This window comes from Kwoniella pini, chromosome 9 (genome assembly GCF_000512605.2).
Source record: "Kwoniella pini CBS 10737 chromosome 9, complete sequence".
Classification (NCBI taxonomy): domain Eukaryota; kingdom Fungi; phylum Basidiomycota; class Tremellomycetes; order Tremellales; family Cryptococcaceae; genus Kwoniella; species Kwoniella pini.
The window spans coordinates 899,588-924,998 of record NC_091724.1 but is presented as its reverse complement, the minus strand read 5'-3'; the positions used below and the strand labels follow the sequence as shown (position 1 = coordinate 924,998).

Below are 25,411 nucleotides of genomic sequence, written 5' to 3'. Positions count from 1 at the left end.
ACCAACGTGTCAACCACCCACCATATCACCACTACCGCTTTCCACTCATGTACTATTCGGTTCATACAGATACTACCTATATCTTTGATTTGAACTTGAGAAAATCATTATCACTATTACTTGCTTGTTACTTTACTGTTCATCTTTTATCACTACCTTTCGATTCTTATCTGATTGACTTACTCCTACATACTTACGCTCTTTCCAAAAACAAATCAAAATGAAGATAAGTATCACTTCCATATCACATTCCTCCTCGAATCTCCAACTTGATTACGGCCGAATAAATAAGACACCACAATCAGGTCAAGCTAACTCACTTCAAATAGATACGCTCTTATTCTTGTTGGCGGTTTCGGTACCAGACTTAGACCTCTGACTGTAAGTTTGATTTGCTCTTGAACGCTTCCCGACGCGTAAAACCCCGGTTTTTTACGCGCAGTCACGCCTTGAAGATATCATAGACTTTTGAGCTGATGTGATTATATACGAATAGCTATCATGGCCTAAACCTCTGGTGGAGTTTTGTAATAAGGTGAGTTGGGCTTGATGTGTATTTCATGAGTTTGAAGCTAATATTGCGGGTTTCAGGCGATGATGTGAGCTCGTCAACATATCTTAAGTTCCGAATTGTCAAGATTACTGACGCGTAGAAATTACGTTGATTTGGAATAGCTTACATCAAATTGAAGCCCTTGTCAAGGTATGTCAGATCTACTTTCTTTTTGATTTTTACATTGCTTGGAAAGCTGATCATTTCATGTGTTCTTGTCTTTGCTGTATTATATCCACATAATTGAATTCTTTACCTCGATTATCAACGTAATTTCACAATAACCAATCGTGTTGTTCCGTGATCTCTGATTGATAGGCCGGTGTAAAAGATATCGTACTTGCTGTCAATTACAGACCAGAAGTAATGGTATCTGTGCTTAAAAAGACAGAAGAGGAATTCGGTATCAACATTCATTTCTCGGTGGAGACAGAACCTTTAGGTACAGGTGAGCGAATCATCTTTTCGCATCAGAAGCTTGTCGATACTGACAATTTCCTGTGCGTTTCTAGCCGGTCCCCTTGCTCTCGCTCGAGATATTCTTGGTAAAGATGATACACCATTCTTTGTCTTGAATTCTGATGTCACTTGTGTCTACCCCTTCGAGGCATTCAGGTGAGTTTGCAGCCCTTTCGATGTTGATGACAGTCCCTCGCTTTATGAAAAGGGGTCAAGAATGCTCATGCCCAATACCGTTTGCAGGGACTTCCACGCTGCTCACGGCGCTGAGGGTTCGATCATGGTCACCAAAGTAGCCGAACCCTCAGCATACGGTGTAGTGGTCACCAAACCCGGATCTACAGTCATCGACCGATTTGTGGAGAAACCCGTGGAATTCGTCGGCAACAGGATTAACGCTGGTATCTACATCTTCAACCCTAGCGTGTTGAATAGGATCAAGGTGAGCTGGTTTTCTAGGAGTTGTGTCTAGGAAGAATACATGCTGATATGCTTATGTCTGTTATCACTAGCTCGAACCCACCTCAATCGAGAAAGACACTTTCCCTGCCATCGCTGCTGATCAACAATTACATTCGTTCGACCTTCCTGGATTCTGGATGGATGTTGGTCAACCCAAGGATTACTTGTCTGGTTAGTCACCTTGCGATCGGTGGTGGGGTTGTACACTTGCTGACTGCTGATATATCGATATTGCAGGAACATGTCTTTACCTCTCGCACCTCACATCTACACACTCCCCTCTGCTCACGGATCCCAAAACGAACAAATGGGTATACGGCGGTAACGTCTTAGTAGATCCTGTGAGCTTCACGTTTGACTTGACAAACAGCCTTCAACGTATGCTAATCTTAGCTTCGAACCGTAGTCCGCAGAAATTGACCCAACCGCTGTTATCGGTCCTAACGTAGTTATTGGTCCAGATGCTAAGATCGGACCAGGAGTACGATTACAACGATGTGTAATTCTTTCAAACGCTGTTGTCAGGGATCATGCATGGATCGCAAACTCTATTATCGGGTGGAATTCTAATGTTGGACGATGGGTGAGTCGACATATGCTTATCTGTAAGCTCTCGTAACTAGACTGATGCGGTGATTAACAGACACGAGTTGAGAATATTACCGTACTTGGTGACGACGTGACAATTAAGGATGAATTATACGTTAATGGTGCTTCCGTCTTACCTCATAAGAGTGTAAGTGACCTGAAATCAGCTTTCTCAATTAGTACCGGATATTCAACTGATTAACATTCTTTGAATAGATTTCAACATCTATTACTGAACCTCGAATTGTCATGTGTAAGTGCAATTTCTCAATATAGCCCACCGTAATAGCACAGATAAGCTAACTTGAACTTATTCGTACAGAATATGCGAGAGAAAGAATCCAATCTTCAATTTACCATTATTGCTCCTCATTAGATAATCCCTATTCTCTCATGCCATATTTTCATAATCTCCTTTGTATGCTTTATATACTTTTTTTTTCTACCCTTTTAATCCTGTTTCTTAGCATCATGAGAAGAATATATGGAAACTTTGCACTTTTCTTTGCGATCATTACATAAAAATCGATCTTGAATTATTAAGGTAGAATGGAATTGGGATATATGCAACCTTTGATAGAGTTTTGTCAACGTCTTTGCATAATAGTGTGTCGAAAAAAAAAATTTGACTTTATCTAGATTAGGAACAAACGAATTTTCGATTGATTAATTCATTCATATTAATTCATTCTAAACTATTCTATAAATTCCTTAATGCTAATTATTCTAAGTATTATCCGAATGATCCATCTTAAGCTTTTTATGAGGTATTACCTTTAATTCATTACAGTAAGAAGATAAAAAGAAAATTCTCTAAAAAGAAAAGTGAGAAATTGTCTTTTTAAATGGATTCGTTTAATTAAATTATATTTCTTGGAACGAACGATTCACTTAAATTGGTAGAATCATATTAAAAAGATTTTCTAATCTTTTAAAAAGATGAGATTAAAGATTATTGAAGTACTTTTAATTCTCAAAACCAAAGAAAAAGAAAAAGAAATCAAAAAAAAACAAAAACAAAAAAACTAATTACAATTAATTTTGTACTTTATATTTAGCTTCTTTTGTATTAATTATATTTTGTAAAGCAGCAACTTTTTCATCTTTTGTTGCATTATATTCAATTTTAGCTTGATTGAAAGCTTTTGTAAATAGATATCAGCTTTAATTCTATTTTAATTTTTGATTTTTATATAATTGAAAAGTATTTCTTGACCAAAAAGAATTGTTTGTGTAAAAGAGAAAAAAGAAAAATAGTATATATATATATATATATATATATATTTGTAAGAGTTACTCACGATTTTCAGGTGATTTTTGAAATTGTTTAAATAATATATCTCTCATTTGATTTAATCTTAATCCTTTATGCTAATGAAATGACCACATCAAAAGTTAATAATTTGTTTTTGAATATAGTCGTAATATCTAATTAATTTGACTTACTTCTTCTTTTAAAATTGGTAATTCCCTTTCAAAGTATGCTTCGAAAGCAGATTTGAAACGTCTCTAAATAATTTCATGCATTGTTAGGTTTAAAAAAATGTAGAACGATTGAAAATTAACATACCTCTGGATGAGCATCAATATGAATAGCGGCCTAAGTAAAATATACTAAATCAGTATAAATGATATATCAAAATTAGATTGAAAACCCACCTTAGCACCCAAAGAAGCTTTATCAGTCTTTTGATTAACTAATTCCATAGCTTCAAGCATTTCATCTAAACCTTGTGCACTTAATTCAGGAGTTTCTTCTAATTCTCCAAATTCATTTTTAATTCTTCTATTACCTAAAGGATCATTTAATCCATATCCTGCAACACCTGTACCAGTTTTAATTAAATTATCATTATTATTTTGTTTTTTCTTTGTTGAAGATCCTGCTTTAGGTGCTGATTTTACTTTTGAAGGTAAAGAAGCTTCTTCAGCTGCTAATAAAGCTTCTTTTTCTGCTTTTTTACGTGCTACATGAGCAAAAAGTGAAAATAATGTTATATAAGTATATGTAGGCTTAGTAGGTAATCTATAAATGTACACAAATTTTCACTTACCAGCTTCGGCAGCTTTGTTAGCAGCAGCTTCTGCTTTAGAATTACTTTTAGCTAATTAAAATAATTTCTATATCAATCATTTGATTTTGTAGATTTAAAAAAATGTTACTACCACTTACATCCAGTTTTCCACTCGTCAGCTTCTTTTGCTTCTTTTACAGCAGCAGCAGCTTTACCTTTTTTCTCCTACATTTAATTTAAAATTTTAATTTAATGATATATATGTTATTGTTAAATAAACTCACTTCGTTTTCTGCTTTCTTAGCTCGTCCAGATTCTTTTTTAGCGTTTCCTCCTTTAGGTGGCATCGTGTTTGCAGTGAATCGATAAGTTACAAACGAATTGGTCTTGATGCTCTTTCATATACAACAATTGATACACTATAATTACATTAACTTGCTCTTTTGTCGGATTCTATCGACCGAAACCATTTACTTAACAGTGCATTCTATAAGCGAATTGCCACGCGACTATCTAACGCGTATTAATGCGGTTCGGACCGATAATCGTCATAGCTTGGAAAGTACTCTAGTAGGGATCAACGTTTGTGAGAGTGCCGAATTATTCTATCTTTATTGTTATTCTATTCATGCATGTAACGAGGATATAGAATACTTGGGTATTAGAAACGTTCACTGTTCACAAAGGATCACAATACTTCTTCCTACTTTAGCATTCTAACGATTATTTTACCGACATCGAAAGAAGAAATAATCGACCGTCATAATGTCTGCTCAACTTGACCTCGATTCTATCTTGGAATTCACAATCAACCTTGCTTTGGAGGTGAGTCAAAATTAGCATATCACTTGGGTTAAATTTCTATTGTGATATGCCTAAGGTCTCCCTGCGAATTGTGTGCTGACCAGCGGAAATTGTCATCTTAGGCAGGCGAGATGATTCGATCTGGACAACAAAAACGATTTTCATCTGAATCGTCAAATGAAGATGAGAAGGCTAATAGTGTAGATGTGAGTAAAGTAATTCTCTGATATGGCTCTAATAGACACTTCGGTTTACGAATTCATCGTTCACAATACTTCACACATAATCGTTAACACCAAACCAATAAAACTAGAGCTAATTGAGGATTGAGAATTAGCTAGTTACAGAAGTTGATAAAGCTGTTGAAGCATTTATAACTAAGAAAATTAAAGAAACTTATCCAGATCATCAATTGTAAGTATATACTTTCATACTCTCCTCAGGAATGTATAAATTAATGCTGTTGTATATGAGAAATACAAGCTTATAACATGCTCGTTGGATAGTATCGGTGAGGAAACTTTTAATGGGCAAAAGATAACGGATGAACCTACTTGGATTGGTAAGTACCTTGAATGGTATAGTATACGCCGAATTGATTGCTTACAACCATTGGTCTTCCCTATAAATCTTAGTCGATCCTATTGATGGTACCACCAATTTTGTCAGTTCACCTTGAAACCCTTACTAATTTTTCTCAAATCTGGAAGTTTACAAGATATGGTGATATAGATTCATGGTTTTCCTATGGTAGCTACTTCGATAGGCCTAGCGGTTGGTGGTGTACCCGTTATAGGAGTTATATATAATCCTTTCTTGGATCAACTTGTGAGTGATTCTCCCCTTTTCCGGTCGATTGCCTTTCACAATTTTTTGGGACTTTTGAAAAAAGGTTTCATTGCTAACATTATTTGGCCTGGATGTTCTGTAGTATTCCGCCGCAAAAGGAAAAGGAGCATACTTGAACCGGAAGACAAAATTACCAATAACTGGTAAATCCAAACCATTACAGTCATTAGGACATGCCTTGTAAGTTGAAGTGTCATGAAGGGGTAATATATATATGACTGATTACCGTTTTAGAATCGCAGTAGAATACGGATCGGCTCGATCAGCTCCTCAACTCCCATCAAAAGTCAAAACTTTCCAAACACTTGCTGGATCTCCCGATTTGGGAGGAAAGATGTGTCATTCTCTTAGAAGTATGGGAAGTGCTGCTCTTAATATCGCTACAGTTGCTAGTGGTGGATTAGACATGTAAGTGAAATATCATTTCAGTTGAGAACGGTAATTATAGCTGATGTATACCTTGACGCAGGTATTGGGAAGTCGGCGTAAGTATTACAAATATCATTAGTTGATCGTATGCTGATTCTCTGAGATGAGCTGATAGTGTTGGGCATGGGATGTATGTGTGAGTATCGCGTTTGGCTGTTATTGGATTGTAAATGGATGCGAGAGTGACTCGAAGAAACTGACATTTTCATGATAGGCTGGTATATGTATCTTACAAGAAGCAGGTGGTGCAATGTTTGGTCCTAAAACATCCTCTCTTTCCGGTGAAATTGATGGGGATTTATTAAGTGAGTTCATGACGATTTCTTCCTTACATTCGGACCAAAGTGAATTAACGATGAATCATAAGCTGGACGTAAATACCTTGCTGTGAGAGGAATTGCACCTTCTTCAGTGAGTATATATCCTCATAATAAGGAATCATTGTCTCTTGCTGATGTAGAATCTCTAATAGGATGAGACCTCTTTGCAAGTTCAACAAAGATTTGCGAGAGAATTTTACGATACTACCGACGATATCGACCCTTAAATAACTGTGCTATATTGATGGAATGCCTTGAATGAATTATTCATGCATTACAAATTGGTCAGATTGGGTAGCTGGATGTAAAGTTTCTGTATTCTGAGGCGTGAGATACATTATACTTTACAGATGTAATGCATGACATATCCGGGCATCGCAAATGCTATGCGCGCACTATGTGGATGGATGTTTTACTAAAGCATCGCTAACGTCGGAGATAATTGGAAAGAGTCGGCGTTTAAGCTGAATACTGGTGGTGCCACAGTGTAATGTTCCCGATGTATGAGCGGCATTACGAGTTTTAGTTATCAGGATTTTGGCTGTGAGGTTTTTGCCTCGTGAGCGAATATTGGTTTGGTAGTATGCATTGTCATACAGTCAGAGTGGAATACCATCTCTGTATCTGTTGGTGTTAGCCTTTAACGATTTATTGTTTAAATTTTAAAGGTTTCTATTTAGTTTCTTTCTCTAGACATCAAGTATACAAAATGGTAAGTCATTTCGACACAAGCAAAGCGAGGAAAAGCGAGCATGAGGATGAATAGAACAGGGAGAATACAAAAGAATCAAACATGGTTTTCAAGCTAGGATAGCATCATATAAAGGAGAAATAACGGATGCTTGAGCTTGTCATGTTGAATTCAAATTGGGAAGCAAGAAATAAATGGGGATGAAGTTATTACTGAGAAGGGACAAAGCTAATTTTATCTGTTTAATGGTGAATTTAGGGTCGAGGTCCAAAGAAGCATTTGAAAAGATTGGCAGCACCATCCTCATGGATGCTCGACAAGTTGGGCGGGACCTACGTGAGTATAATCTCGCTAATAGCAAATCAAAAGTCTTAAAGCGTAATTGCTTAAAGTTTTTTTTATTTGTTGGCTTGTTAGGCTCCTCGCCCTTCTCCCGGTCCTCACAAGCTCAGAGAATCACTTCCCCTCACTGTTTTCCTTAGAAATCGATTGAAGTACGCTTTAACTGGTAGAGAGGTTACAGCTATTGTTAAACAAAGACTCATCAAAGTCGACGGAAAAGTTAGAACTGATGAGACTTACCCTGCTGGTTTCATGGGTGAGTTTTTCGATGCTATTCTTTTCTCTATCTTTGTTCGACCAAATAATCATACCAACTTTTTATCGTCTCTTTGGATATTTATTGACTTGACCTCACATAGATGTTATCACCATTGAGAAATCCGGTGAACACTTCAGACTTCTTTATGACATCAAAGGTCGATTCACCATTCACAGAATCACCCCAGAGGAAGCTACTTTCAAATTACTTAAAGTAAAGAAGCATCAACTCGGTGCTAAAGGTGTACCTTACCTTGTTTCTCACGATGGACGAACCATTCGATACCCTGATCCAGCAATCAAAGTTAACGACACTGTTAAATTTGACTTTGTCCAAAACAAAATTGTTGATCACATCAAATTCGAACCAGGAAACGTAGTTATGGTTACTGGTGGTAGAAACATGGGAAGATCAGGTGTCATCGTACACAAGGAAAGACATTTAGGTGGTTTCGATATCGTTCACGTTAAAGATGTTTTGGACAGAACTTTCGCTACCAGGTAAGTTTTATTAACATCATGATTACTTTTGGTCTTGCAGTGTAACTAATAGTTTATATCACTTTACTTAGACTCTCTAACATTTTCGTTATTGGTGAAGGTGCTAAAGCTCAAGTATCATTACCTAAGGGTAAGGGTGTTAAGCTTTCTATCGCCGAAGAGAGAGATCAAAGACGAAGACAAAGAGCTCAAGACGCATAAGAAAAAAATGCTTTATGAGTTTCAAAGTTTTTGGGATGGATTTAGTTTTGCTTGTACCTCATGGAATTGGACATGCAAACTTATTTTATGATTTCCCATCAATATTTGCACTTTTTATATTATCTTCGATCTTACTTCCACGGAACATTACCTTACTGAATTGATTGGCTCTGGCAATGATATGTAGCTTCATAAACTTGTTGTCCTTCCCAATGAGTTGATATGTTTTACGCTTCCATATATTCTGAAATTTCATTTGAAAAGTCTTAAGATGCACTTTACGGTTGTCCCTTATTTCATTTGATTGAGAGTACATCTTCGTCTTCGGTTTTTGTTTGTCTGTCTCAAACTTCTAGCTCTTCTCGCTAATACATTGTGTTGTGATACCTTGACGGTGCTCATAATGTATCTCCAGACTCCCATATTCGAGTATGTCTGACTTCACCTGTTCGTGCCACGAGCAATAAAGCGGGGCAAAATAGCGATTTAAGAATCAGCAAATGATGGGAGTTCATGCACTGTGTACTCTGCGTTGTTATAGTAAATTAGGATTCTAAGAAGCCTTCAACTCATTTACAGGATGAAGCGGTGAGCAGACGAGACCCGGTGAATATACAATTCTCTGCCTTTCTCTTCAGTCATGTATAATGGTACAAACTAGCTACTTTTTCATCTACGGCCATAGAATCCAGAAAGCACCGGGTCCCGTCTGCTCCCCGCAGTTAAGTTGGATATCGCTCGGTTAGTACCAAGGTGGGGGACCACTTGGGAATCCCGGGTGCTGTAGTTTTTAGATTTTAATTTTAATTTTTTTCATTAATCATAAATTGAATTAATATTATCAAAAATACGATGAAGAATCTTACTTTTTGGTGTCATATCTGATATTCAAATGATACTCGGAATATATATAGATTTAAGATCAAATCCAGGAATAATTGTGTGTATTTGATCTGTGCGTTGTGTGTGTATTCTCCGTCAATGGGAATTCTCCGATTATGTTCGTCGAATATGGTTGATTACAATCTTCTGATGTACGAGCGATTCTCAAATTCGACTAACATGGTTTTGATCTACTTGGAGGTCAGAAAGCTTGCCTAGGCCTAAGATCACTTACGATCTAAATCCTTGGCTGAATGCCTCTGCATACTTACGAGTGAGATTGTTGTCACTACTACTACTGCTGCTGCGCCCTTCTTGAGAGACGTTGCCTGCATGTCATAGTTTGCGACCTATTGAAATATCTATTGTATGAACGAGTCACTAATAAGTATATACTTTCCATATGTTAGATATAGTCACAGTGTATCTACATTAACAGCGTGACGAATGTGAAAATTGGATTTACAAGTCAAATTCGATAATGTGAAATAAACTTTATCATTTAAATCAATCATGGTTAAGTAGATAATGCAAGGCTAGAACAATGGTAAGGTCTTGCCTTAGCCAAAAGTCGGCTAATGATAATGGATCTCCGTCATAGAAGGGTTTTACCGCAATACTACTTTCAGATCAATCTCAGAAAACCTGTATATGCTCTTCTGCACGAATTCAAAAACGGATGATTCTGCAAGGAAGATTTCATTCTTTTCAAGTGTTTGAAGGTTCTTTCGAATGATTAGGAAGAGTCTCTTGCAGCACAGGTAGGATGATTTCTTCACTTAGAATGATATTACATTCATACGGTTTTAGTTAATGAAATTAACATTTATGATAGGCCCGTTTCCGTTTGACATTGGAATAACTTTTGATAGATAACAAAAGAATAAATCAGGTTTATATTTGTTTATTCGCAAGACATTTCTGATCGATTGAAATTTGGATACAAACAAACTCATTGTGGAAATTATTGGGTCTCGAGCATGATTTCCCCTTCTTCATGATGAAGTCGAGGAAAAGAATTTACGCCATACTATGAATTGACCCTATAATCCTTGTCTATGATCAATGAATTTTGTTCAGCATTGTGAAGAAAACCTCCAGCATGTATGTTCTTGTGTACTGCCCATGGTGTATGCAGGAAAGATTCAGTAGTTACAAAATCCGAATGTTTGTTCACACATAAATATATTGACAAACCCACATCTGTGTTGCGTTGCTTTGCTTTCGCGAAAAACCCTGTGTCGTGAGAGATTAATTATTGTTAAATATGCATCTTATGATTAAATACAATCGTCACTATCTGCGAAATGCTAGCTAGAATATCCCTCTTTGGCCCCTTGCAGTCTCATTTTGATCAAAATTCGATTTGCTTGAATCCATTTTTATACTTTCCAAATTTTACATAAATCACCAGCTTCAAGAACTAATGGTGCTAAATCACCATGATCTAATTCCATCATCCATGAACCACCATTTTCATATTGAGTTGTACGTTGTTGTCCTTTTTGTTCTGGACCACCACCAATACAAACAACAACTTGTCCTTGATTATCAGGTTTTGAAGGTCTTAAATATTCAGCAGGTATATCTTCTATTATATTTCCATCTTCAATTGATACACAATGACATGATTCTCCATTAATTTGATCATAACCGAATTTTTTACCATCATGAATACCTCTTTGGAAATGTAATGGTGATCTAGTTTGAGGTTTCAAAGAAGGTCCAACTTCAACTATAACATTTCTGAAATCTAATGCCCAATCCCAAGGTAATCCACCCATTGTACCATTATTTGCTCCTCCACCATAAGGTGTTGGAGCTCCGAAAGGCGTAGGTGCTCCATAAGGTGTGGGGCCGCCCATACCTGGAGTTGGTGCTGAAAGAGCTGCACCAGGTGTGGGAGCAGCATATGTTGGGCCTCCATATGGAGTGGGAGCGCCATATGGTGTTGGCGCAGAATATGAATTAGATACTGCACCGGGTGTAGGAGCGGAGTAGACACCAGGAGTGGGTCCTCCGTAAGGTGTCGGAGCCGTTATAGGGGCATTGTTGCTCTGTCGCACAAAAACTGATCAGCATGCTGGGCTACAACACAGGTGAAAACGACACCCAACTTACCCTCGAACCACCTACATCTAGATTCGAGCCATACATCGAACCAGCAGGAGCAGGCGTCCTACCTCCAGAAGGGCCAGCACTGCCGTAAGGATTCGGCGTCTTGCCTCCTGCACCGGCAGCAGCACCCCATGCTGGAGTCCTTCCACCATCTGCGAATCCAGGTGCAGGTGTCTTGCCACCACTTCCAGCCCATCCAGGCGTCTTGCCGCCTGCACCTCCCCACCCTGGTGCTGGAGTCTTACCGCCGGCGCCCCAGCCTGGAGCTGGTGTACGTCCACCGGCAGCAGTTCCAGCAGCATATGGATTTGGTGTCTTGCCTCCAATGCCCTGCGAAATAGACAGTGGACGTTAGTGATTTTCACGAGTGTAAAGAGACTCAATTACTCACACCGGCGGCGTAAGGGTTCGAGGTTCGACCAAATTGTCCAGCAGCCGGTGTTCGACCTCCAAAACCGCCAGGTGTTTGTCCTCCCTGTAAGAAGATAGGTCGTCAGCAAAACACAGGAAAGCCGTGCAAGATTACTCACGTTCATAGGAGCACCACTGTAAGGGTTGACATCGTATGCGCCCGGTGCACCACCTCGCGCCGCAAATCCACCAGGTCCGCCACCAGCTTCGAGCGGGAACGTCGCTCCTGTCTTTTGACTGATCATCCGATACATCATCAGCGACCACATTCATCAGATTACCAGACATCCTGTACACGTACTCTTTCCGCTTCAACGATGTCAGAGCAATGGTCAATGTCTTGTTGTTGGTCTTCAACTCCACCCTGGCATTATCTCCCTGAATGTCCCTTATTGTACCCATCAATCCTTTACTCGTTCCCTTGGTCACCACCACAAGAGTATTTATCAATCTATTTCGATTTACGTTGGTTGCAGGAGGGGGCATGAGCGAAGCACCGCCATAGGGTAGCTGTTGATTCAAGGCGGGATTCATTTTACCCAAATCACTAACTGCCGATTTAGGCGTGACTGATATAAGAGATTGAGCACGAGCAACGAAGACTCCGTTGTTCTCGGTTAGGTCCCGATTGTGCAAGAAAACGAACAACGATCGGAAAATATTGATAACTTCTCCTTGTCGGTTCTGCCGTTTACGTATCAGCTCTCCGCAACAGGTACAGGGGTATGAGATGGACTCACTTCGCCGTCTGTCTCTTTCATATTGTCTCCTACCTTCATATCATTCCCCTGAGAGTCAGTCGCTACTGCGAATCGCTTGTTGTCCCTTCTGAGGGTGACTTGATCGGGCGTCACGCTCCTGGCGGCGCCATTTTGGTCGAGGACACGTAACAAAGAACCTTCCACTTTGGTCACAACGGCGGCAGTAGTCGAGCTAAGTTCGTCCTGATCAGCTTTGACAAGCTAGATTGACTGAAAGTAAGGCAGCTCACTCTAACATGACCAAATCGTGTTGATCGTATAAGCCCCCTATTTTGGTGGTATTTGAGGTATCTGCTGCTTTTCTTATATCTTTGGAAAATACTTTGATCTACCACAACAACGTGATTAGCACCAAGAGATCCTATCCGTCGCACTGAATTTACCTCTTGTTCTCCTTGATCAGACATCAAGGTCACAACATCGCCCTTGACTTCGACCACCATACCGGTAGCATTCTGGTTCTTCCCGGCAAGAACTTTTACGTGTTCACCAACGTCGAACCTTTTTCTGACACTTCTAGAAGGTACTTCGATTATTTGATCATGCACATCACCACCGACTGCTTTAATTGCTATGACATCTTGATTGACAGTTTCCACTCGACCATATAATCCGGTTTGTTCACCTTCATACACTTCAACCTGATCTCCTGGAAGCAGTACGGATACAGTTAAATTCTTATTTGCATCAGCGATGGCGGTCAAGTCGAATTTAGCGGTAGATTGATCATCTCCTGAAAACCTTGAGATCTCCTCTAAAGTCGGATTGACATTTTCAGATTCGATAATGGCGATCTTGACGTCTTTGACACAAAATCCATCTATATACTCATCATTATCGAAGAAATAACTGCCTTGAGCACCTTGTCTAACGCTTTGTCGACCGTATATCTTCCTAACATCATCGTAGGAGAACAATCTTGATGGTGGTTTGATAGATGACCCTCCGAAAGCTTTACTATTTGCTGCCCTCTCTTTACGTTTTTCTCTAGGGGTAAGATCGATACGAGGAATGAATTTGATTCCTACAACTCCACTTGTGATCTGGTCGGTATCTACCACTTGAGCTAAATCACCGGTATGTTTACCCCTCTTCATCCTGATCCACATTCCTGGAGCGAGATTGACATCTTTCTTCTTGATTTTCAGCAGTGGTGCCATTTCTTCGATAGGAACTAGAGATACACCCTTGGAAGCGAATATTCCCACAATACCACCTATAGCTGCACTAACGGAGGCAGATTGTCGAGCCTCAAGGAAGATCATACCATTGAGCGAGTCTCGGTAAAACACCGAAATAACCTCGATTGGATTAGCTGAGTATTGTTGGGAGAAGACCTTTCGGAAGATTGAAGCACAGATAGCTGCTTCTCGACCAGTCTTCGCGAGTCATCAGCGGGTTAATTCGTTATATTGAGATTATAGGCTAACTTACTTTGACGTAGACTCTCCATAAACTCGGATCATTTACACCAGGCATCAATAATCGCTGAGGCACCGCATCAGAATCACCATTATACCTTGCGGCGGCAGTCCTTGCATGACGCTCTTTCAGCCGTTGTACTATATCCTGAACATCTTCTTCTTCATTTCTACCGAATGATCGGTCCAAGCGCCTATGTTGCAGATCACTTTGAGCAACTCCTTCTTCCGGTGCTTCGTCAATGAATTCGGCGACTAAAGGGAGACAAATGATTCAGCTATGATTCCCAAGTCGACAATCGAAACATATATAGCTGACCGTCTCCGTAATCATTATCCTCGTCCTCTTCTTCATCCTCGTCGTCTACTTCAGCTTCGACATCCAAGAATCTATATCGTTTTTGCTTTCTCCGACGCTATGCATCATACCACAAAAGTCAGCTTGTGAGCTGGACAACGGTGGGATCTAGAATTTCAGCTAACCTTGCGTCGCCTTTCTCCTGTATCAGAATGAATCAGCTATAATTTCAAGTAGATATCTGACCGAATGATAGCTCACCATCATTCTCCTCATCATCTTCATCATCATCCTCGTCCTCATCATCATCTTCATCCTCTTCCCCATCCTCGTCTTTGTCTTCGTCTACATCTACATCCTCTACCTTGTCGTCATCTGCTTTAGCATCTACAGCGGTCTCGACGTCCTGCGGAAGCCACATTAGCTTCTAAATTCATTTACCATCTTATTTGAGCTTGTACGTACATCTTCCTCTTCTGCAAAGAGTCATATTAAACCAATTGAAACGTTAGCAGCATTTATATCTAAGAAACTTGTAATATTACTAACCATCAGGATCTATAATTCTCGGCTAGAGCGCAATTTCAGTCACTACTGAATACTCTTCTTGATTCTGACTAATGCATTGAACTTACCCTTTTCTTCGTTGTTGGTCTTTCATCTCGCTCATCCTCAGACTTGGGTTCAATAGGAGAAGCAATATCTTCTACGTCAGACATAATATTGAGGACGCCCTTTGGGTCAAATTTTGCCTTTTCCTTCGCAGCTATATACTAAGTTGCGTTTGATTGGCTGAATATATTGTGAATAATGGGTATATGATATTTAATTGAAAGATTCAAGTAAAGATATATGTATATAGGTATAATGAATTATAGGTTGGACCCGGTTAGTTAACCTTCCAACATCAACTGGTATATATATATGAATTAGGATAAAATATAATAAATTCATACTTATTATATTAAATCCCTCACTATACGGTACGCGCGTGATTTCAGAACATTACGAGGAACACTTTAATTATTAGATATTCATCTTATTCATGCATCTTATATTATGCGAGATTTTATAAAATGTAGATAAGATGTCATCAAAAAGACAAGATGAAAATATCATTCATTCACAAAAAAAGAGAAATTACTCATACTTTATCTTCAGCAAATAAGATAAAAACGAAGGAAAACCTTATACAAATTAACTCTAAAGCGATTTTGAAATCTAAAATTGGAGTTTATACTGTCGTTAATAAGAATAATAATCAAAATCTTAAAATTATAAATAAAGATGATAAAAGTGAGTTTGATTTTATATATAAATAAGTAATTAGAATAAATAGTTGAAATTGAAAAAGAAAAACGATAAATAGTTATAAAACAAAATAAAATTCATTATTCAACTTCAAGAAGAGCATTATCAACAAAATCAAATAATGTAATTCTCAAATTACTTTTAAATTCAAAATCTAACATATCTTTTAACAAAAATACCAAAACCAAAATGAAAACAACCTTAAATCCAATAATTAAAAGTAATTTAAAAATAATATACTCCTAATCCTACTATCAAAATTCAAGATCATATTAAATTAAAACCAATTTTCAATGAAATTGAAATTGATGATATTGAAAATATGCCAAAACGAATTAAAGGTTAGCTTTTTTTTCCATTAATTGATCATTTCTAAAGATGAGATGATAATTGATTTTCGATTAGAACAAGAATATATTTCTCATTTCGCTATGATTAAGAATATTGAAAATGATAATTTTGATCAATTTGAATTAAAGCCAAATGAAAATTTTGATATATCATTAAATTCAATAGATGATTTATTAAATATTCAAATAAAAGGTAATTACTTTGAATATATTATAGTCAAAAGAAATTGAAAAGAATGATTTAAGCTGACCAATTTTTCAATACGATTAGAAGAAAACGATTCTTTTGAATTATTTCCATCTCAACAAGAAGAAGAAGAAGAAGATATTCAACTTATCCTCAATGATCAGCTTGAATCTGATTTTCTATTAGACCTTTAAAGGTCTTTTTTTCCAGCCTTGTAAACCTAATATTCAAAATTTATATATAAGAATCTAATTTTGTATATACAATAAGTTCCTTTTCAAAGTTGTACTGGTTGTACCTTATATACTATTGTATCTCGCTACTGATATTCATATCAACGAAACCACATAATACCTTAGCGATCATTTAGATAAATTATGATGATGATGATACAAGATGCATGTACTATCTTATCGCCTATGATCATGACACAATGTACGATACAATTCAATTTTCTTTTCCAACGGGATAAGATAAGGTTTCCCCTAATCTACCTTGTAAGAGTATATACTTTTCGACTGAAATCAATCAATTTAATTCTTATCAATTTATATTCAATCTTACTTCCCTAATCATCTATTATTATTCATCTCCTACTTGAGTCAAAGCTATCCTTCTTTTCTTTTTCGGTTGTTGATTCTGCAATTGCTGAGAATCATTTTCTCCTGTAGTTCCAATTATACTTTCATTACCGGCTGATCTTTTTAACCCACTACTCTCATCAACACCTAAACCTAAACCCATTGTTGAACTTTCCGAAGCAGATACAGATGTTGTTCTATTTCTAAATGAAAATTCACCTTCATCTGACGGTGTGGGCAAAATACCTTCAAATGAACTTATACTTGTACTAGCTATACTACCTGTTGGAATAGGTACGAATATAGGTGCTGCAGGTATAGATGTTGAAGCTGTTGATCCTTCTCTTTCACTTCTTGATGCGAAAGAAGCTGGAGCCGGAGAATGTCTTTGTCCAGCTACGCTTACTGCTGGTGATTGAGGTGTTGGAGTTGGGGTAGCATTGGCAGAAGATATCTCTTTATGCGATAGAGGAGTAGGCATATGAGCTGAAGAACTAGTACCGTGTGAATGGGATTGGGCGATTGCGCTTAATTGTTTATGATGTTGTTGTGTTGGATGTACAGTACCCAATTCGGTCAGATCAAAGACCACGATAGAACAGTAACCATCGGATGAAGATAATATCAAGGTTTGACCATCTGGCGACCTATATTACAACCTATCAGCCATGACTCTAGCCACTAAAGCTGAATGCGGAGAAATGCGATCACGTACCAGGCTATATCCGTGAATCCAGCATAGTGCAACCCCTTGAATATGGCAATAGGTCCAGCTTGTTGTGTGTCGTAAAGTAATACCGAGTCTTGGCAGGCTACAGCATATAACAATCTATATGGTAATGCGAACACACTACCGAGCGGTCTTTCTTTCTCCTTCTCCTTGTCATCTTTTCCTGGCGGCGGAGGTGGTGGCATCGACAAACTGACATGTACTGGCGATGGATCACTTCTGTCCAATGTAATATGTTTCGGTTCGTTGACCGGATTCAACCCCGTTGAAGACCGTAAATCATAGAATATTGGCGAAAAGCGTATAGCGACAGCAGTGGTCTTGTGTCCTGGTAAGTGAGCAATTGGGGCTCTAGCCAAATTTGCTCGTGAATATATATATACAGTTGGTTTACCATTGTCGACATTTTTGGGTTTCGGTACTGAATTAACTGTCGATGGACCTGGTGCAGGTTCTCGATCCAGGGTATCTTGTGATAACGATCGAGTAGATAACATTGGTGACCCCTTGAAAATTTGATCTTCGATTTGACCAGCCGGAGTGAGGAGGAGACTGCCATCCGGCGAGAATGTAAGCCTTCGGAAAAATCGTGTCACACCTTCTTCACCGTATAATCGTTGCATTATAGCCTGAGTTGATGTGGGAGGCGCTCGGATAGCGGGTAAAGGTGGAATGGGCGATGGCGATCTGCCTCGACCAGGGAATGCAGCTGCACTTAGCGATGGTGATGCAGCGGCTTGTGAGCCTGAGAAGGAGGACCTCCTTGATCCCGGTCGATTCGAAGTGGGGGGCGGATTCATAGCGGATGGCTGAGGAGTAGTGGGCACAGACGCATTGGGTGTAGCAGGAGCACCTGACACAGAGCCATGATGAATAGATGGTGTATAGTCGGGATGTTCAGATGTGGTTGTGATGACCGAACCTGTCTCCGAAGTGGTAGATGCTCTTCTAGCGAGGTTGGGACGGGGACCTGAGGGGAAAGACGGGGTGCGCGAGTGTCGAATCTCCATTCGAGTTGCTCGAGATACAGGATGAACTTCCGGTACATTATTGCGAACGGTAAAGGTATTGACATGTACAGATCTGAGGCGAAGTCAGTGCGGCTCGCTGAATGATAGCAAGTGAAAGCTCACCGGTCACTACTCTGAGTCGCTATATATTCGTTCAATGGATCCCATGATACACCCTGTACGTTATGCGTATGTTCTCGCAATGCGAAGACGCATTCACCTGCGATTGAGCCATATTAGTCACATGATCTACCGTAAAGCTCGCAAAATAACTTACCAGTAGAAGCTTTCCATATAGTAGCAGTATTATCAGTAGATCCAGCAATGAAGAACTCTCCATCGGGCGACCACGATAAATCATATACATGTTTGGTCGTTACCCTAAATTGAAAGTCAGCTGTTGTCTGGCGAGCGGAACCGGAGATAGCTCACTGTAACATTTTTTGCAACCTCCAGTGTTCTTTATCTTGGACTTCATCAGGGTTTTCCCCGAAGCTAACAACAGGTCGATCGGAAGGTACCCATAAGATCACATTCCCATCTTACCATTGTCTCTCGTCAGCTTGAGCGAAGAATCGGTGAGCACAAGGGGCAGATATGACTCACCATCACCCGCGGAAGCTAGAATTTGACCATTCGGACTGAATCTGACTACATTGACGGCAGCAGTATGTTTTGATAGAGTAGTGAGATACTCTACTCTAGGTGGATGTGGAGTTATCTCTTGTCCAGTTAATGCTGTATGTTGTGACGTCGAGATTGAGGGAATATTAGGGTATATCATCCATAACTATGTTCTCTCACGTCAGCTCAAGCGCTCAGCCGGTGTTCGGAATTAATCTAATGAACAATTTTCACGAATGAATCGTAACGAGAAGGGAATCGGAAGAATCAGACTGTCTACTTACTCTGACTTTCGAATCACCTCCTGCTGTAGCTAGCCTATATTGCCTTCCACCAGCTATAACAGGTCCATTCGAATTACTACCACTAGGTCCAGCTTCTTCACTTTCATTTTGAGTTGTGGAAGATGTCGAAGAAGCCAAGAGACGTTTCAGTTGAGCAGAAGGGAGAGGTTGGAAATCGCATGAATAGACAGCTTGAGTTTCGTGCCAGCTGAAATGGTGAAAAGTGTTCGTTAGCATGTTAATCGAACAGATTTATTCAAAGCACAATTAGATGGATCAATGAAAAAATTGAGTAAAGAGAGTAGACATACGAAATTTCTAATACCTTAGGCCTCATTTTGATTATCTATGTTTTCGAGATGGCTTTGAAATATGATTTGAAATATAAATATAGGAGGATAGGCAGGTTTTGAGAGTATCGCTGCTATGTTGATTTCGATTTGCTTTATCGTCAAATCAAGCTTCTCAATTGGTACCTTATAGTAGTTAGCAATTCTCGTTTTTCACTTGATATCTTGGATCTAAGTATGTGTTCTTGGGAAGTGTGTACAAAGTATAGACAGATGAGATTACGATTATACTGTATGACTGTGTTTCGGTACGATCTGAAAATAAAGGTTGAGAAAAAACAACCTAAGCAACCAAATAGGGTTGATGGAAATTTGCGAGATGGTCTATGTCGTCTTATTGAAAGTTATTGGTGGGATTACGAGTGAATTTAAATCTAATGAAAGAATGAAAAAGGGTATGACCTGATTTGTAAATTGAGCCAATGGATCTGTATTTCACTGTCTCTGAATGATGTGAGTTTATGCTAAGATGATGAATAGATATATAGTAGTAATCGTACTACTTTTTGTACTTTGATACATCCCGTTCCTTTCAAGATCTGAGTAGTGAGACATGCTACAAGACGACGAAGATGGACATGACCGACGCGACAGGGTACTAGTACTAGGGGTAGTAGCTAAGATAACGTGGATGAAAGCTTAGATGTGGCATTTGGGCTAAAATGCGATCCTTGTTATATTTGTAATGAGGAATTCAATGCAAGGTGTATATTCAAGTAGACAGTTATCCGTGATATGCATTGAACTCGTAAGAGATATGAAATCATACTGTCAATCAAATCCAATTAACATGAACATCGTCTAATATCCAATAATCTGCATCATATTACAACGAATCCAATCTATCTAAGCCACACTCATCTCAGCATCCCCTTCTCCATTTCCTTTATTTGATCTTTTCTCTTCCCTTATATTCCCACTTAATAAATCACCTTCATTAATTAATCCACCTTCTCTAGATCTTTTACCTTTAGTTGGTAATCCAGCATATTTATCTCTCATTCTTTCATATTTAATTCTTTGTTCTTTACTAACACTAGGTAAAGTTTTAATTGCAGCTTTTTTAAAATGTTCTTCTGTTACTATAATCTCTTTCTTTTCTTTTTTATTCTCATCTTTGAATATACCATTAATTGTTGGATCATTTTCAAGAGGAACTTCAAATGCACCTAAAGATTCTAATGCAGATCTTAAAGCTAAAGTAGCAGCTTCTCTAACTAAAGCAGCAATATCTGCACCTGAAAATCCATCACATTTTTCTCCTATTAAAATATCTTTAATAGAATTCCAAGAATTTGTATCAATTGGTGTTCTGGAAGTATGAGTCTTTAAAATTTCAAATCTTTCTTCAGGAGAAGGTAAATCGACATAAAGTAATTTATCAAGTCTACCTGGACGAACCATTGCTGGATCAATCATATCTGGTCTATTTGTTGCTCCAATTACATAAACTGCTTTTCTTGAATCCAAACCATCTAATTCAGTAAGTAGAGTGTTGACTACTCTTGCACTTGATTCGGACTACAGTATTCGTCAAATCAACAATCGATCTTAGCGCCAAAATCTGGTGCTCAGGGGAACCCAAAGACTCACCATTGAATCATCTCTTCTGGGTACCAATGCATCCAATTCATCGAAAAAGATTACACAAGGTGAAGATGCTCTAGCACGCATGAAAACCTGTCTAACAGCTTTTTCACTCTCTCCGACATACTACATAGATAATCACCGTCTGTCAATTCAACCATACTGAGAATGACCACCATTATGATGACTCACCTTATTGAGCAATTCCGGTCCTTTGACACTAATGAAATTCGCTCTACTCTCATTTGCGACAGCTTTAGCTAGAAGTGTCTTACCACAACCTGGTGGACCCCAAAGCAAAACTCCAGAAGGAGCATCTATACCAACTGTACTGAAAAGTTCTGGATGTCGAATCGGTTGAACAATAGCCATATGTAATTCATCTCGAACTGTAGACAAAGCTCCAATATCGTTCCATGTAACATCCGGTATAGTAGCAAAACCTTCTCTTTTAGCGGATGGTTGAACAATTTTTAAAGCTTTCAAGAAATCTTCAGGTTTAAGTTTGATATTTTCTAATTGACTTTCATTTAAGGGATTAGGATGTGAGATTAAGAATTTAGCTATTGCTGTTTGCCTTATATCTTCTGGTAATGTTAAGAATGGAGCATTAGGATCAAGATTTGATATTGTGAGACCATCGTCAATTATCATTTGTTCTATTCCATTTGTTTCTTCCGCTACTCCATCTGAAGGAACATCTGAAATAGTTGAAGCTAAATTTGAAATCGAACTCATTTCTTCGAAAATACGTTTGACAGCTATAACACCTGCTTCTGTAGTGAGAGCTGTTAAATCTGCTCCAATATAACCTGGAGTAGATTTTGCAAGCCAACGGAAATCTACATCTCCTGATAATCTAAGATTAGAGCATAGTACACGTAAAATCCTGAAAACCGACACTGTTAGCTACTCATACATTTGAAGAAAAGAAAGCCGACTCACTCTTCTCTACCTTCTTGACTTGGTACACCCATCTCAATCTCATGATCGAATCTACCGGCTCTACGTAATGCAGGATCAAGCGAATCTGGTCGGTTCGTCGCTCCTATTATGACTACTGATTCTTCTGATGTCGCTAGATCTGTTTGTACATGACATGCGGTAAGTTTAAGAAGAGATCGTGATGGCTTCGAGTACAGTCAGAAGTCTGACATACCATCCATACATGTTAACAACTGAGCAACAATCCGCCTTTCCATCTCCCTTTGAGCGGTCTCTCTTTTAGGTGTTATAGCGTCTACTTCATCTAGAAATAGTAAACAAGGGGCAATTTTCTGAAAAATCAGGTATTCAAGTTATCAGTCTCGGTGATCATCATCATGATACCTATTTTTGTATTGCTAACCTTTGCTTCGTCAAATGTATCCCTCAAAGTCTTTTCTGATTCTCCAGACATTCCAGACACAATTGAAGGCGCTGAAACATTAATGAAAGGCAAGCCTAATTCCTATATGTTCAAAGTTTGTCAGCATTGATATCAACTTATATTGATGCAGCTCCAACAGAACATTTTAAATATGTGAAGTAGGAATATAACGTAGGAAAAAGACTTACACCTGCTAAACATTTAACCAATTGAGTTTTCCCACCTCCCGGTACACCATGTAATAGAACACCTCTAGGTTTAGGTACACCTGTATATTGATATATTTCTGGATGAAGTAAAGGTAAAACTACAATTTCCATTAATTGAGTAATTTGAGATTTTAATCCTCCTAATAAAGAAAGTTTTAAATTAGGAGGTGCATATTTAGCTTGTAAAGATTCAGGATCATTTTTAGGTCTTTTACGTCTGATTGAAGGTGTCGCGATTTTTTCTTCCGGAATTTGATTTTGATTTTGTTGTTGTTGTTGTTGAATAGTCAAAGTAGATGTTGAAGATTCAGCTAGAGGTTGAATCTGAGATTGAGATTGAGATTGAGATGTTGGTGAAGGTGCATTAGAAGAACTTGCTGAAGCGTTATTTAAACCCAATGAACGTTTTACCCTTTTCTTAGGTTGTATTGAATTGGAAGATGATGATGTGGTAGCCCATGCTGATGTGATTGATGAGTTCAATGAAGGGATTCCGCTCATCTTGCCTTTGATTCGTTTGATTGTTCGACAAGACTTTGACCCGTATGAATAGAATAATACTATAGTACCTTCTTGTCAACAAATGATCTCCTAGATTTACAACTTTTTTACTTTCCTCCACTTCATTTGAAAGGTGAGAGTATTACGTAACTTTCAAACCCTGATAACGGGATCAAGTTGACGCGTAAAGAATCCAGTCAACCGATTGAAAAATCAATGTCCAGCTCAGATCGATGACGGGTATTTTAGTTGAACGCGTATATCTTTTAAATAAGGAAAAATCAAAATAAAATAAACAATTATATTTTTACTTTCCTTTCTTTTACCTTATATTCCTAATCTATCTTGCTTGATTTGGATTATACTTGGCCTTCTTTAGCCTTCTACTATCTTACATTCATCAATATGGCCACACAAGAGCATGATCCATTCGCTGGAGCGGAAGGTGAAGATGAAGATTTTGAATTGATGGCTCCTCTTTTGGTGGCAAAATTACAAGTCAGTCTTTTTCCATCATAACCTACTTCAATCCGAATCATTCGAGATACTAACCTTAAAATGTATACGTATAGGAAGCGGGAATCTCAGCTCAAGATACTAAGAAACTCGCAGATGCAGGTTATCATACTGTTGAAGCTGTAGCTTTTACACCTAAAAAAACATTATGTACTATAAAAGGTATTAGTGAGCAAAAAGCGGATAAGATATTGATGGAAGGTAAGTCATCTTATCAGCGTCATACGTTGTGCATCAAGCTCATTGAAATTTGCATAGCTTGTAAGATGGTACCTATGGGGTTCACAACGGCTACCGAGATACATAGTCGAAGGTCAGAATTGGTACATATCACGACTGGAGCAACTGGACTTGATACGATATTGGGGGGAGGAATTGAGACTGGAGCGATAACAGAGCTATATGGTAGGTCTTGGAATTCTCACTGAGTCGAGCCTTACTGAACTGCAACGTCTTATAGGTGAATTTAGAACCGGTAAATCGCAAATATGTCACACATTAGCAGTGACATGTCAGGTGAGTTGCGAATGGATTTCCCATGTGAGCCAACGCTGACGCAAAGATGACTAGCTTCCTGTCACGATGGGTGGAGGAGAAGGCAAATGTCTATACATAGATACTGAGGGAACATTCCGACCCGTCAGAATGTTAGCAGTAGCAGAACGATTTGGGTTGAATGGAGAAGAGGTCTTGGACAATATAGCGTATGCCCGAGCGTACAATGCGGACCATCAACTGCAACTCTTGGTACAGGCTAGTGCTATGATGGCCGAGTCTAGGTTAGTCAGCTTCTGTCTCAATAAGAATCTGAGTCAAATAAGCTGATTGTATATTGTGACAGATTTTCGTTGTTGATTGTTGATTCATGTACTTCGCTTTATCGAACCGATTTCTCTGGTCGTGGAGAATTGTCAGCCAGACAAATGCATTTGGCTAAGTTCTTGAGGACATTGATGAGATTGGCAGACGAGGTGAGTAATTATACGAGTCATTCATGCCTGATGTGGGGGCTGACTAATAAGGTATGATAGTTTGGTGTAGCTGTAGTGGTGACGAATCAAGTGGTTGCTCAAGTAGATGGTGGTCAGTTCGCAGTTGCGGATGCCAAGAAACCCATGTAAGCTATGACTTGCATGATTTCTTTACGACTCCCAGCTGATGACATGAATGCAGCGGAGGCAATATTATGGCTCACGCTTCAACGACACGACTGAATTTGCGAAAAGGGCGGGGAGCATCGCGTGTGTGCAAGATTGTCGATTCGCCTTGTTTACCCGAAGCAGAAGCCATATTTGCTATCAAGTGAGTCGACAAGGACTTTGGTTCTTAGGAGGAGCTCGAAGCTGATCTGACTGTAACAGTGCGAACGGTATTGGTGATCCCGAAGAAATGAAAGAGCAATAAATATAACGATGGAGTCGTTTTCGAAGAGGATGGGC

The 25,411-nt window shown here is 38.7% G+C and overlaps 8 protein-coding genes and 1 non-coding gene across 9 annotated transcripts; 5 read left to right on the top strand and 4 right to left on the bottom strand.

Annotated features, from left to right (window-relative positions):
- Positions 1 to 220: 220 nt before the first annotated feature.
- Positions 221 to 2,338, top strand: I206_106596 (mannose-1-phosphate guanyltransferase; the record flags this gene model as incomplete). Its single annotated transcript, XM_070203350.1, has 14 exons — positions 221 to 230; positions 293 to 305; positions 366 to 381; positions 497 to 535; positions 592 to 599; positions 676 to 703; positions 872 to 1,001; positions 1,066 to 1,168; positions 1,256 to 1,454; positions 1,525 to 1,645; positions 1,712 to 1,815; positions 1,881 to 2,057; positions 2,118 to 2,210; positions 2,279 to 2,338. The coding sequence occupies 14 exons, from the start codon at positions 221 to 223 to the stop codon at positions 2,336 to 2,338; spliced, it is 1,101 nt and encodes a 366-aa protein (XP_070059451.1).
- A 759-nt stretch (positions 2,339 to 3,097) lies between these two features.
- I206_106595 (uncharacterized protein) lies at positions 3,098 to 4,424 on the bottom strand (the record flags this gene model as incomplete). Its single annotated transcript, XM_019159208.1, has 8 exons — positions 3,098 to 3,204; positions 3,364 to 3,433; positions 3,509 to 3,571; positions 3,633 to 3,662; positions 3,722 to 4,029; positions 4,117 to 4,167; positions 4,236 to 4,302; positions 4,362 to 4,424. 8 exons carry the CDS (start codon positions 4,422 to 4,424, stop codon positions 3,098 to 3,100), a joined length of 759 nt encoding a protein of 252 aa, XP_019007880.1.
- A 418-nt stretch (positions 4,425 to 4,842) lies between these two features.
- I206_106594 (uncharacterized protein) lies at positions 4,843 to 6,706 on the top strand (the record flags this gene model as incomplete). Its single annotated transcript, XM_019159209.1, has 13 exons — positions 4,843 to 4,902; positions 5,004 to 5,087; positions 5,219 to 5,295; positions 5,388 to 5,443; positions 5,517 to 5,545; positions 5,614 to 5,709; positions 5,813 to 5,910; positions 5,965 to 6,138; positions 6,200 to 6,215; positions 6,275 to 6,295; positions 6,374 to 6,464; positions 6,527 to 6,570; positions 6,632 to 6,706. 13 exons carry the CDS (start codon positions 4,843 to 4,845, stop codon positions 6,704 to 6,706), a joined length of 921 nt encoding a protein of 306 aa, XP_019007881.1.
- Positions 6,707 to 7,479: 773 nt separating this feature from the next.
- I206_106593 (40S ribosomal protein eS4) lies at positions 7,480 to 8,472 on the top strand (the record flags this gene model as incomplete). The annotated part of the gene is made up of 4 exons (XM_019159210.2): positions 7,480 to 7,506; positions 7,588 to 7,768; positions 7,872 to 8,271; positions 8,343 to 8,472. 4 exons carry the CDS (start codon positions 7,480 to 7,482, stop codon positions 8,470 to 8,472), a joined length of 738 nt encoding a protein of 245 aa, XP_019007882.2.
- A 674-nt stretch (positions 8,473 to 9,146) lies between these two features.
- Positions 9,147 to 9,261, top strand: I206_106592. Its single transcript, XR_002021942.2, has one exon. It is a non-coding gene; the product is annotated as a 5S ribosomal RNA (ribosomal RNA).
- Positions 9,262 to 10,736: 1,475 nt separating this feature from the next.
- On the bottom strand, positions 10,737 to 15,082 carry I206_106591 (transcription elongation factor SPT5; the record flags this gene model as incomplete). Its single annotated transcript, XM_019159211.1, has 15 exons — positions 10,737 to 11,411; positions 11,476 to 11,802; positions 11,864 to 11,947; positions 12,003 to 12,120; positions 12,185 to 12,567; positions 12,624 to 12,816; positions 12,875 to 12,972; positions 13,028 to 14,023; positions 14,079 to 14,320; positions 14,385 to 14,481; positions 14,549 to 14,565; positions 14,625 to 14,769; positions 14,829 to 14,839; positions 14,913 to 14,934; positions 14,999 to 15,082. 15 exons carry the CDS (start codon positions 15,080 to 15,082, stop codon positions 10,737 to 10,739), a joined length of 3,492 nt encoding a protein of 1,163 aa, XP_019007883.1.
- Positions 15,083 to 16,793: 1,711 nt separating this feature from the next.
- On the bottom strand, positions 16,794 to 19,777 carry I206_106590 (uncharacterized protein; the record flags this gene model as incomplete). The annotated part of the gene is made up of 8 exons (XM_019159212.1): positions 16,794 to 17,439; positions 17,508 to 18,605; positions 18,656 to 18,752; positions 18,810 to 18,913; positions 18,965 to 19,073; positions 19,139 to 19,322; positions 19,441 to 19,648; positions 19,752 to 19,777. 8 exons carry the CDS (start codon positions 19,775 to 19,777, stop codon positions 16,794 to 16,796), a joined length of 2,472 nt encoding a protein of 823 aa, XP_019007884.1.
- Positions 19,778 to 20,636: 859 nt separating this feature from the next.
- Positions 20,637 to 23,456, bottom strand: I206_106589 (uncharacterized protein; the record flags this gene model as incomplete). Its single annotated transcript, XM_019159213.1, has 7 exons — positions 20,637 to 21,311; positions 21,384 to 21,503; positions 21,570 to 22,266; positions 22,323 to 22,461; positions 22,537 to 22,654; positions 22,726 to 22,827; positions 22,935 to 23,456. 7 exons carry the CDS (start codon positions 23,454 to 23,456, stop codon positions 20,637 to 20,639), a joined length of 2,373 nt encoding a protein of 790 aa, XP_019007885.1.
- A 405-nt stretch (positions 23,457 to 23,861) lies between these two features.
- On the top strand, positions 23,862 to 25,376 carry I206_106588 (DNA repair protein RAD51; the record flags this gene model as incomplete). The annotated part of the gene is made up of 9 exons (XM_019159214.1): positions 23,862 to 23,954; positions 24,029 to 24,173; positions 24,231 to 24,377; positions 24,433 to 24,488; positions 24,543 to 24,751; positions 24,814 to 24,943; positions 25,004 to 25,089; positions 25,146 to 25,274; positions 25,334 to 25,376. 9 exons carry the CDS (start codon positions 23,862 to 23,864, stop codon positions 25,374 to 25,376), a joined length of 1,038 nt encoding a protein of 345 aa, XP_019007886.1.
- Between the last annotated feature and the right edge of the window lie 35 nt (positions 25,377 to 25,411).